We start from the raw sequence: 12,882 nt of genomic DNA, 5'->3' as shown, positions 1-12,882 counted from the left end.
GAAACGGATGGTCAAACAGAACGCGTAAATCGCGTCCTCGAAGAGATACTTCGAGGTTACGTCCAATCATATCCGAATTAGAGCGAGTTTTTACCGATGGTCGAATTCGCCATCAATAATTCGGTGCATGCGTCTACAACGCATACACTGTTCTTTGTGAATGGCTTACGCCTTCCTCGCATACCCAACCAATTAGAAGGATCCACTATTTTAAGGGGGGGACTCGCACGAGCATAACCATTTCTGGCTCATGCTCATCCCGCATCGAAGTTAACAACGACGCGAGTGATGTCGATATCGAAGAAATCGACATCGAAGATGAGAATGATCACATGGCAACACGCACAAACCGTACTGAAAAAGACAAAACAAATGAGTCAGCAGAATAATTTCTGCTAACTCGAGAATCAATAATCCGTTTCGTCAGGATTCCATTGCTAACGCAGTGGACTGACAGAAATGGAATGCAGACAAACATGGAAGAGCAAATGTTCATTCATTTAACATTGTTGATCTAGTGCTACTCTTTACGGTAAACCTACCTAAGCGTTTAGTCACTAATGTGGGTAGCAGTAAATTACTACCCAAGTTCATTGGGCCTTTCCGTGTACTGCTTCGCAGAGGCAATGCGCACACAATAGAATCGCCACGTAGTTTGCGCACACAATATAATTGCCACGTAGGATGCAAACGCATCCTACGTTTTACGTTGGTCGGCTCCGCCCGTACCATCAGTACGCGGCTTCTTCCGAGGACGGATTTGACCACCCTTTTCAAGAATCCCCAAAAGATTCTTGTGATCGCGAACCAGATTCTCATGTTGAACCTGAAGTTTCTCATGCCAGTTCCAAATATCCTCGAAACTTCGATAAGCTGACGGCAGCTCATCGCGAACAGCGTGATATTTCCGTTCGTGCTCCAACATGGAGTACGCACTCTTCGAACGATCTTCCAACCGCTCGATATGGTGAGCCTGCACCGTTTGTTCGAACGAGCGACGTTGCCGCGCTCGTGGTCAAGTCCCTCCTCCAAATCATGGAGGAAGTGATCGATTTTGTCGGTCCTCGACATTAGATCCGACACACGATTCGGATCTAATTTTTCCTCCTCTACTGCAACATTAGTGGATTCCCACGGTGTCAACGTTTCCTTGTGGAACGTATCCAGAACCAACGTGATGTGAAGGGGCAGCGAACGAGTTATCTTGTTCGCTGGCGTGGTTATCCACCTTCACATGACAGCTGGGAGCCTCGTTCCCAGCTGGTTGCTGACGTTGAGGGCCTCGTCCGTCAGTATGACGAGACCCATCCGATGGTTCAGAAGGCCCATCGGAAAACACGCGCCCCTGGCGCATGTAAATCGATTGCAATACGTCAATCGCAACCCGCATCTCAATAGAGATGCGAGCCCTTCTTCAGGGCGAAGAAAGGGAATATACATCCCCTTTTACCCTCTTCGAGGTTGTCAACGCAACACGGACAGGGATCACCCCACGTGAGGCATGGAAGCCCAGCCTCACGTGACAACCGATGCAATTTATTCTTTGCACCGGTTGGAGTTCGTTTCTCAAATTTAACGCGATTCGCGTTAAGCTTTTGAAGCCAGGCTTCGCGTCCAATATCTTTGACATTGCGAATTAACGCGCTCCAGGCTTGCATAAGCGAGACTTTATCCCGCTTATTGTTGCCACTAAACCATTGATGCTTGAAAAAGCATCGAGATAAAATCTTTCTTAGCGCGAAAGTTCTTCGCGCTGGGATCAAGGCCATGTAGCTTTGTCGCAATAAAGAAGGGATATTTATTGTGAGGAGTAGTCTCTCCAGACAAGCTATTGATTAGCCATTCTGGCAAAAGCCACGGCTTCTTTTCAGGGGCGAGATGATACATTTTATTGCCTTCACTTCCCTGAGTAGTACCCACTGAAGCAGAGGTACCACAAGAACTTCTCTTACGATGGCTTACGCCATCGTCGTCACCTTGCACAGAAACACGTGCAGGTGACCGTATGGGAGATCGAACGGGCGATGAGGGATCATCCTCATCGTCGAATCCTAGTAGACTATTTACTCGTCTATCAGAATGATCCCTCTCATTCGAAGGCTCCTACTCAGCCGCCTGACGTATATCAGGCGACTGTTCCATTCTCCCCGAGTCGGTCATTTCGTCCGACTCGCATGCGTAATCGACCTCCAAAGAGGGGTCGTATTCACGTGGTGAATCACCACGTGCACTCGCAACATCAAGAGTTGTGCGAGTGGAAGATACTACGGCAGACGTTCCGTCTGCCGCATGAGATAACAGTGCGTCACCCGCGGCTGCACGAACCGCAGCCGAAGGCGGAGCACTATCGTCCCCCGCATGAGTTGATTCTTCATGCGATGATAATTTAAAATGATGGTTCGGACCAATCAATATCGTTTTAAAATTTAAGTGGTTACATAGCGACCACTCCATCCAATGACAGTAAGAGTGATTTTCGTTTAAGGGAGGAGTGATGTAACAGGGTGTATCGTTACATGAAATTAACACTTAAAGTTTGTTATTAATATATTATCTAAAAGGTAGATAATATTTGCAGGATATTACTTTATATAGTAATATTCAGAATTCTTATCCATAAATAGGTATAGACCATTATATCTATTTATTCCGCAGACTAATCAGCTGTAGGAGTAATCAAAGAGAGAGTTACATATAAGATAGAGATAAGAATTAAATTACATGTTTAGTATTAGATTATAATTAAGCTAGCATTTATAATGATAGAAAAAGAGACACTTAATTATAGTCATACAGTTTTCATTATACCCTCTTTAAGCTGGTTGTCTTAAAGAGAAGTCTTCCCCTGCATGTACTAGTGTACGTGAAATAACGTAGGGCACCACTTGCAACTGAAGCAGTGCGAAGTGGACTTGTACTGAAGCAGTACAAGTCGTAGTGCCCCGTTACAGGTAAGGCTTTAAGATTTAAATGATTAAATAAAGTTCAGTTCCTCTTTTGATTCTGAAGCGTTAAGTGCCTTTCTAAGGCTTGCGCATTGATCTGTAAGAGATAGAAGCCTTTCTAAGGTATATCCTCTTGGGCACTAGTTGCCGCTTGGTTCTACGAACCCCTGAATCCCTTGAACTAGAATTCCTTAAGCTTAAATAGCTTGTACGACTCCCTGAGTTGTTAAACACATTAGTTCAATAGAACTAAGCGACTCTTTGAGTCTGAAAGTCTTCCTCTGACTTTAGGAGCGAGGTAGCTCCGCTACTCCTGGTAGCACTCGTAGTCAATCTACGCCTGAGTCTTTACAAGACTAAATTCTCACGAAAATGGAAGAGGTTTTAGAATTGTCAGAACGCAACGCGCAGCTTATGACAAGCTCAAACCATATTTGGATATTTGGGCTTGAACAAGTGGGATTTATTATCTCCCAGGTACCAGAGTTCCTGCATGCAAGGCTTGAAGCCTTCATGCGGTACGAAGTATTCCTGATAGATCAGGTACCGGACCACTTAGCAACAACTATGCCAACCCGGTACATCTCTGTAACTGACTCAGAGCCGAGGGCTCGCCCTCTAACTGTAAATATGAACACATTTGAGGAAAAAGAGCGAGAAAATCTCCTTTTTGGATTAAGCAGATGGAAACGTCCATCGATTCCGCCTTGTTCTTAACAGAACGGCAAAAGGTGGCTATGGCCATTTCCAAACTTGGAGGTAGAGCCATGGAGTGGGCACTATCGTGCACCACGTCCACAAACGACGCATTTCCCTCATGGGGTTCGCTGAAACAGCAAATGACCCCCAGCATGTTTGCACCGCCTGATCAGGCTTTTCGCATGCGAGCACGGCTCCTAGCGACTCGACAGGGTAAAAGAATTCTAGGGAACTTTGTCCAGAAGTTGAGAATCCATTGCATCTATGCATCAAGACCCGGTGTAAGAAGCAATTGTAGTAACCATGGTCTCAATGAGGGCGTTGCCCAGACGGAATTATTCCGATCTCATCCTGCTACTTTCGAAGAGACAGTTGCCATAGCGCTACGCGCCGAGTTCGACTTCAAGTCTTCTCGCGTTAGCACGTCTAATTACTTAATTAGCTCTTCGAGCACGTAAATTCCGTCTAATAGAGCGGAACCCATGGATTTAAGCCTCGTTGAGAAAGGATAAGATGCTCTTCAAGGTGTGGAATAGCATAAGACCATCCCGTAGATGTTATATGCGCGAAAGCACGAAACATTTACGTCCGGCCTGCTCCCTACGGAATTCGCGTAAAGCTCGAAAAAGCTCCAACTCTGACCTATACCAGAGATCTGGTACGGTGCGGTAAAACGTCGATACCCAGTAGGTGCGGGGTGCCCGACTGGGGAAGACCTAGGCTTTGTCGAACCTCTAGGAGGTGAGAATAAACAGAACCTAGCCCCAATTAACTCGGTGCTTAATGGCACCGGGCGAGAGTACAAGCCTGGCTTGCTAATCACTCAAGCGACTGTACAGGGCTCTGATAAGCCTTGGTCAATTTTATTTGACTCAGGAGTGTCTTGCAATTATTCTCGACGCCTTCCCTTGAAGGAAGTCAACAATACGTTGAGGTGCTTAAAGCGCATGAAGGTAATACAATCAGTGTTCGCTTAGCGACTGGAACTCGTGTCACTGTTCCCAAAGTTCCATTGAGCTTAGGTATAAATTGTCTGGACTTTGGCAGTATGGACGCTGTTTTGTCCTTGATTTGAATTCGAGATATGATCTCATCCTTGGTATGGCCTGTTGCACCATGATCCATGGCTCGATTGGAGGTCTAAGACCTTAGGTCCCACGCGCAATGTTCCTAGCAAAGTTTTGAAGAGTCATGAACCACCTTTTCTACGCAACGAAAGGGCTATTGGGGCGGATCATTGACTGAGTCTGTCAGTGTTATAGACATTAAAAAGCCTGAGTTAATAAACTCCAATGTTATAAAAACATTAATTCGAGCCCGGCTCAGCAGAAATAAATGGAACGGCACGTACTCCGTTGAGTGACACTCGTTGTCATAACGATTCACTGAATGCTGAAAGCATTGTTGGCCTAAGGCCGAATCATCAAGGGTGCAATATCCCTGAGATACGTGGAGTGGCACGTCTAAGTCTACCGAGTATGATCGGCCGAGGTGGCATCATACTGAGTGTCAGTAGTGATACTGTAGGCGGTTCGCCAGGACCTCAAGGGTACAATATCACTGAGATACGTGGAGTGGTACTTCTAAGTCCACCGAGTGTGGTCGGCCGAGATGGCACCATACTGAGTGTCAATAGTGACACTATTGGCGATTCGCCAGGGCATTTTGGGTCAAACCCTTCTAAAGCACGTGAAGCGACACGTAAACGATCGCTGGATAAGGAAGTTGAGTTACCTAACTCCTTGTCGGATGTCAAATAAGACACCATGTCTTCTATAGAACCAATACAGGCTGGAAAATTGGGGGGCGTGAATGTCCCGGCCTCTAAGAGGCGTATTGTCTACACTCCAAGCCAGAATGGACACGAAGCGTGTATACCCTCCCAAAGTGATAAGAGTGAGCAATTACATACGCTTGTAAATGGTGTAACCAGTAACATTGAGGTGGAAGTTCGCCTTGCGGCAATCCTTTTAAAGCTAGACGAAATGTCTATTGATAAGTGCAGCCGAGCCTTAAAGGCTGGCGACTTATCTGAGATGGTGGTAATTCGACCATCAATTGAGTAAAATCATCATCTTATCTAGACAAAGCTGTCCTGGATGACATAAAAACTGCACTTAGTGCGCGAAATGGTCATTTCGATCCTTAAAGATTCTACGAATCCCTATTATTTTTTGATTAAGGAATTTCAAGATGTGGTATGTAATAATCTACCATCTATTTTACCTCCGAATAGAGGTGTTCGTCATGAAATTGACTTGGTTCCGAGAACCAAATAGTGTGTCACAAGACAATGGCCTTTACCAAGGGAGCAGTGTGACGTCATTGACGATTTCTTCCGTGCTAAGCACGAGGCTAGAATGGTACGAGAGAGCAAATCTCCTCATTCGACACCGACATTTTGTGTCAAAAAATTATATTTAAATGCCGCATTGTACATGCTTATAATAAGCTTAATGCTGTCACTACACCAGCACAACTCCCATTCCTAGGAAGGATGCTCTTCAGAACAATACGGTGGGATGTACAATGTACAGTGCATTGGACTTATTTCGATGGTTACTACTTATAGCTCGTGCGAGCTAGCAATATCCCGGTAACAGCGGTTTGCCCCCCAAGCGGTATGCTGTGGGAGTGGTTGGTTATGCCACAGGGGCTTCCTAACGCCCCGGCAACATTTAATCGTCTAGTGGCGCAACTGTTTCAAACTCATCGAGTTTATGCACAGACATATTTCGATGACATTTTGTCCATAGTCGTGCGGAGCAGGGTCGGTCGGATATTAAAAACCAGTTAGACCATTCGCGAGCCGTGTTCGAGTGTATGCGCACAAACAAATTGTATGCCAATGCATCTAAATGCATTTTGGCGCAGACGAAATTCCTTTTTTAGGATGCTTCATCGGAAAGCGAGGCCTTAGAGCGGATCCCGCTAAGGTATAGCTATAGTAGATTGGCCGGTTCCTTAAAACCAAAAGGAATTGCGTAAGTGGTTGGGTCTCGCCAATTATTTACACAAATATAGCGAAAATAACGCTGATATGGCTAGGCCATTATCCAATCTCCTTTAAAAGGATATAGAATGGTGCTGGACTAGCACTAAAAATAATGCATTTCGAGCAGTTAAGGATAGTCTTATCCAAGCCCCGATTCTGGCGCCGCAAACCCAAATTGGCCTTTCAGTGTCGTCTGTGACGCATCAGATTTTGCCACTGACAGTGCTCTGTTACAAACAGATGTTGATGGGCATGAACGTGTTATTGTGTTCGAGTCTAGACAGCTTAAAGCTGCGGGAGAGTACTACCCAGTTCATGACAAAGAGTTACTTGCTATGAAGTATGCTTTCGTCAAAGTCAGAGTTCATCTGCTCGGCTCTAAGCCGTTTCTGATATATACAGATTACGCGTCATTACGCACGGCGACTAAGTCGCCCTATCTCTCATAAAAAATGGCCCGATGGCTATCCTTTTTCGCGGAATACAACTTCGAGGTGAAGTATAAGCCCGGCAAGTAGAATGCTTTGGCCGATGCATTATCACGCAGGCCGGATTATGAGCTTCCTCATTGAGCGACTTTCTTGTCGCCTATTCCTGAATTAATCCGTTCGGCTTACGCCAAGGATGAACAGTGTGTAGCTCTGCTACGAGCATTGATAAAGTCTGGTTCGAATATTAAATTGCCGGCACCTTTGCGTGCAAGGTTACATCGATTTCTATTGATTACGACCTGTTGCTTTATTGCACAGACATCGCGGAGCCTCCGCGTGTCGTTGTTCTTCATGATGAGGATTTGAAGTACCGAATCCTCTATAGAGAACACGATACTGTCCTTGGTGGTCATATCGGTAGAGACAAGACCAGCGGCTCTGTAAGCCAGAGATATTGGTGGCCCAAACTTTATAAATGGGTCAGCACATATGTTCGCACATGCAAAACTTGCCAACGGGTTAAACCCTCGGCGCATGCTGCTGCGCCACTAGCGAGCCATCCCGTCCTCATAGGTTGCTGGGAGTCCATTACTATAAATTTTGCTTTCGATCCACCGAAAGATTCAGCCGGTAATATCAGCATAGTGGCCTTGTTGACCGTTTGAGCAAAATTGCTTACTTAGCGGCTGTGTCGGATTCCATTGATGGTACCGCTAAGCTGTTCATTGACCGCGTATTTTGACAACATGGTTTGCCAGTAGCAATTGTCTCTGATCGGGACCCGTTTCACGAATAATGTCTAGAAATCAATTTTCCGAGTGCGTGGCACCAGATTGGTTATGTCCACTGCGGACTATCCGCAGATTTATGGTCAAACTGAACGTGTCAATCGCGTCATTGAAGGTGTTTTAAGCAGCGTGTGTGCTCAAACACCAAAGCGCTGGAGCACAAAAAAAGGCTCCTAGTGGTGATGTTTGCGTTGAATAACGCGGTCTATGCCTCTACAAACTATCCTCCGTTCTATGTCAACGGTCTTACCCACTCACGCGTTCCATTAACGATACCACTGCGTGGTTCAGGGCTTGGTGGGGGGAAATTAGCCGATAGGCTTGCTGATATCAGCCCTGTTACCGTTCGGAAACAAGTAAGCGAATTTCTCGCGACGCGATTTAGTGTCTTAAGACATATAAGGATACGATGGCTGATAGCCAAGACAAACAGAAGATCAAGCAGATGCCAAAGGCAGAAGCTTTATTAATTCTAATATGGTCGGAGAGCGAGTTCTACTAAACGCTAAAAATCTACCTACCAATTTGTTTTCCGAGGTCTTCAAGACCAAATGGCGCCCGCGCTTTATCGGAACATTTGGCCAAGAAGGGCCTAACTTGTACGCTGAACCTTCCTCGCAAGCTGCAAACACACCCAGTGTTCTACGTTGACTTGCTTAAGCCATATCGGGACCCTTCTCACGTGAACTTAAAATTGCTTGCGCCGAGACAGGCGGTCGTGCCGCAGATTGCTGCATCCCACCAGGATATCCAGCTGGCTGCTGGGTGGACCAGCTCTCAAATGAGACTTCGTTTTCACTCCTTGTTTCGTTTGGAACAAAACGATTGATCGGAATTTCCCTCATGGAGGTCACCGAAGCATCACGGGCTTGATCACGTAAACGCGTCAGATACTGGCTTCGCGTCATTACCTTGGCGTAAGGTATTGCTCATGATGAGCGTCGCGGGCAGCGATCTCCTCCGGCGTCCTCGCTGGGTCAGGAGGTCCAGGTGCCCAAGCTGTGACCCGCTATCTCTTTGAGTTGCTCGTCCGCACTAAGCGGAGTGAATCTATATTTACTGTGAGCTTTATCTTTCGCTATATCGGCAGCCCGACGACGAGCTTTTTCCTCTATTAGAATTATCTACCCTTGCTCTTCATCGAGCGAATTCGTACTGATGTTGGACTCAGGGTCCCGTGTCCTGCTCAATGCAGTTAAGACATCAGCGGCACCACGTTCTGGGAACGGAATTGAGGAGAAGGCGTGAGAGAACGACGCTCTTTGTCCTCCTCCACTGATGGAGATTGACTTTCAAAGTCCACCATTCCCTCGTCGTCGAGGAAGATGCTAAGAGGGGGGGGGGTCTGTGACTCACGCTTGATTGTCATGAGACAAAGGAATAAAAAACACAACCGAACGGTTAGCTGTTTAGGTTCCAACCTCAAAGAGGAAAGGAAGCGAATGTTGTCACTCAGTGTCAACAGTCTGATGGGGGGGGGTGATGGGGCACACATCGGTTGGAGAACCGTTGTTGTGGCACATTTACTTTATAGGTAAAATACTTATCTAATTTTAAAATAGTAAGTTACTTAAATCCCATTAATTTATGGGTAACAAATGTGGTCGCCGCCAGATATAAATCTGGCGATCAAAATCTATTTTAACTAGGGTAAGGTTTAAAATACAAATAATTAAATAAAGTGCAGTTCCTCTTTTATTCTTGAAGCGTTAAGTGCCTTTCTAAGGCTTGCGCATTGATCTGTAAGAGATAGAAGCCTTTCGAAGGTATATCCTCTTGGGCACTAGTTGCCACTTGGTTCTACAAACCCCTGAATCCCTTGAATTAGAATTCCTTAAACTTTAATAGTTTGTACGACTCCATGAGTTGTCAAACCCATTAGTTCAATAGAACTAAGTGACTTTCTGAGTCTGAAAGTCTTCCTCTGACTTTAGGAGCGACGTAACTCCGCCACACATTGGAAGCTCTCAAGCGTGCCAACCTCAAGGATCCGGAACAATGCCATGTCTTTGTACATCTTTACTGACAGTATGCTTTCGTTTCGATCGATGACGAAGTTTATTCCCTATGCGACATTGCGATCTCTTCGAGCTATTGACGGTAAAAAGAAGCGATCGTCCCATTCGATGGATTCACACGTAGGCCCACACGAAACAAAAAAAAACAGCCAAACAATGAGAAAGAATGTTACCAATCATGCAGCTTAAAGTGCCGCCTCCAGTGTCCGCGATCATTCAAAACGACTTTCACGCATAGTAATCAACATGGCAAACCGGTCGCTCTCTTTGTCTTCATTTCTTCACAAAAGGAAAAACTCGTCTTTTTTTTCAATTATTGCAAATGTACCATATCGCAATTGTTTGTATTTGCAACACAAAAATAAAAAATAAAAACTTATTTCAATCCTTGTCGATGCCAGTCCGTGGCTTCTTCCGCAAGCATTTTCTTCTGCTCCAAGTAAGTTTCTCCAGCAACTGCAATGGGACCGCCACCGTAACAAAGTCCATCGTTACGGTACAATACTAGCGATTGTTCGGGGGTCACTCCCCGCTGGGGATGGTCAAAGTCGACGCGCAAGTAGCTTTTATTCGTGTCCTTTGCCACACGTTTTGGCTGCCAATCGTGCAATTTACTAGCAGCTTCTTGGGCCTCGAACGCCGACACGAACGAAATCGTACATTCGTCAAGATCTTGACGATACCGCACTCGATACAAACACCGTAGACGTCCTGTCGTATAAAGTTCTTGCGGAATGTCACCTGCGATCCAATTAAACGCTGTTGCCGAGGCAAAGAGCGTGTCGGTAAACAGCGCAGGGTGGCGCGTGCCTTTGGCCACAATCACAGCGTGATCGGATTTGCGCTTGGCCACTACAAACCATTTGGCACTCTGGCCTTGCAAGCGAGCACCTTGACCGACTGTATACGCCGTAAATCCTTCATGGGTATACAGTCGTACGCCATCGACGGTATAAAAGTAGCCATCTTGTCGAGGAATGTATTGATGGATAAAATTGGCAAATTTGCGTTTGCCAATAAAACAAATGCCAACCGAATCTTTTTTCGTGGCCGTGCAAAGACCTTCACTCTCGGCAAGTTCACGCACTGTGGTCTTTGTAAGCTTTCCAAGTGGAAACAATACGTTGGCAAATGCGTTGCCATTGACACTCGATAGGAAATAACTCTGATCTTTTGTCTTGTCGTGCGCTGCAAAGAGTTGCGGGACTTGATCGTGCTTCTCCAATTGCAACGTGGCATAGTGGCCCGTAGCAACATAATCCGCCCCAATTTTTGTGGCAAATTCGGTAAAAGCCTTAAATTTAATTTCGCGATTGCACAAAATATCCGGATTTGGCGTCAACCCTTCTTCATACCCTTCGAGACACGGTTGAAACACTTGATTCCAGTATGACTGCACTAAATTAACCTGCCATGATATACGACATTAGGAAGCCATTTCATCACTTTTTTTTTTAAGGTCGACAGAATCACTCCTCACCACGCACCATCTGAGCCTCAATGCCAAGTTGCTCACAGACCTTCTGCACATCGGCATAGTCCTCGTCCACAGGACAAGCAACTTTTCCTTTTTCGTCACTCGAATCCCAGCTTTTCATGTACACCCCCGTGACGCGAAAGCCTTGACGTTGGAGTAAAACCGCCGCCACCGACGAGTCGACGCCACCTGACATTCCCACGACGACGTGCTTTTGGCTGTTGTCAGGTGGGATAGGATCGATGGAGGAAAGAGATACAAAACGTTTCATTGATGGATACACTTTGCAAATGGGTTCAATATGAATACAAGGGCGTCGAAGCAACGCCGTAGCCATGCTCGTCCATGAATTCCCCAGCATGAATAAAAAAAAAATAAAAAAAAATACACATGGATACATTAAGTATAACGCGAATAAAAAAGGAGTTATGTATGTTGTTTTACCACGGGTCGAGTCCAATTAGACGAGACCCTAGCGGTGAAAAGTGGTGTCTCGAAAACGTCTCTGTAACGCACGCATCGACGTCGTCTTTCTGCCAATGATCTGCAGGAACTAGGCGAGCTTTATAGCGACGAAGCTGTTCCTGCACGTACGTGCGATTAAGTGGCGTATCGGGGAGAAACCCCGTATAAATGACCTCCCGCGGAATAGTACCAACGTGTTTGTAGCTATTTGCATGCGGAATACGCCAATCAAAAAAAATAACACTTCCGGCTTTACAGCTAATGTGCTGGTAGCGATCAATTAATTCCCGATCTTCTTGCATCCGTAGCGGCGAAAAGTCCCCCAAACAGACGGGGGGACGACGATTAAAAGACGTAGATACGAAAGCTTCTGTAGATGGTTGAATGGCATGGTAGGCCTCAAATTCGGTGTGGAAACCAAGGACACATTCAAATCCACCAGTATTCGGGACGGTATTGTCCGTTAACACTGTAATGCATTGGATTGGACGCCACCGCGGCACGTCTTTGCCCGAATTGTACATTTTCGTGGGACAACAGTCCCAATGGGGCGTCAATGACCGTTGTATCGGACGCGACTTTTTCGGTGAACATTTAATCGACAGAGTATCTGGTACGCGGTACCCCACGCGATTAATATACATGTAGCCATGTTTTCCATCAAAGTGTCCAAATGGGTGCAGAAAATCTGGATGATTCGATGCGTATGTTGCCATCCAGAGATCCGTCATGGCAGCGAAAATTCTTTCATTTTCAGCCACTTGGAGTCGCCACGATGGATAAAAGAGATCTAAAATACCACCGGCACCTCCCGTACTTGATAGTTTCGTTAAATTGTGACCAGACTTGCTAAGGTCATTGTGGTACTGTAGCCATGATCGTACGTGTAAGTCGCAATCCTGTTGATTACTAATCGCATTATTAAGAAACGCACCACTCCATTCATTGAAAGCTCCTCGTGCAGTCCACGACGCGCTGCTGCCACCTCCTCCGGTGTCAGTACATTTGGCACCACTACCACACCGCTCTCAATAAACGCATGAATTTGCTCTTCCGTTAAAATA

At 45.9% G+C, this 12,882-nt stretch overlaps 1 protein-coding gene across 1 annotated transcript; it reads right to left on the bottom strand.

The window, feature by feature from the left end:
* Positions 1 to 10,162: 10,162 nt before the first annotated feature.
* CCR75_002733 (uncharacterized protein) lies at positions 10,163 to 12,864 on the bottom strand. Its single transcript, XM_067960830.1, has 3 exons — positions 12,753 to 12,864; positions 11,364 to 12,684; positions 10,163 to 11,284 (listed from the first exon to the last, which is right to left on the bottom strand). Exons 2-3 carry the CDS (start codon positions 11,751 to 11,753, stop codon positions 10,253 to 10,255), a joined length of 1,422 nt encoding a protein of 473 aa, XP_067815841.1. The 5' UTR covers positions 11,754 to 12,684; positions 12,753 to 12,864; the 3' UTR covers positions 10,163 to 10,252.
* Positions 12,865 to 12,882: the final 18 nt, after the last annotated feature.

The sequence above is a fragment of the Bremia lactucae genome (assembly GCF_004359215.1).
Source record: "Bremia lactucae strain SF5 chromosome Unknown BlacSF5_NotPlaced_183_SHOA01000117.1_1171385bp, whole genome shotgun sequence".
Classification (NCBI taxonomy): Eukaryota; Oomycota; class Peronosporomycetes; order Peronosporales; family Peronosporaceae; genus Bremia; species Bremia lactucae.
This window is presented reverse-complemented; position numbering and strand designations above follow the sequence as displayed.

What these genes read in the sequence shown, in the direction of transcription:
- CCR75_002733 (XM_067960830.1), bottom strand. Translation starts at nt 11,753, where the DNA reads ATGTATCCATGTGTATTTTTTTTTATTTTTTTTTTATTCATGCTGGGG. An exon ending in TTGGCATTGAGGCTCAGATG is followed by an intron (nt 11,285 to 11,363) that starts GTGCGTGGTGAG and finishes ATATCATGGCAG; the next exon opens with GTTAATTTAGTGCAGTCATA.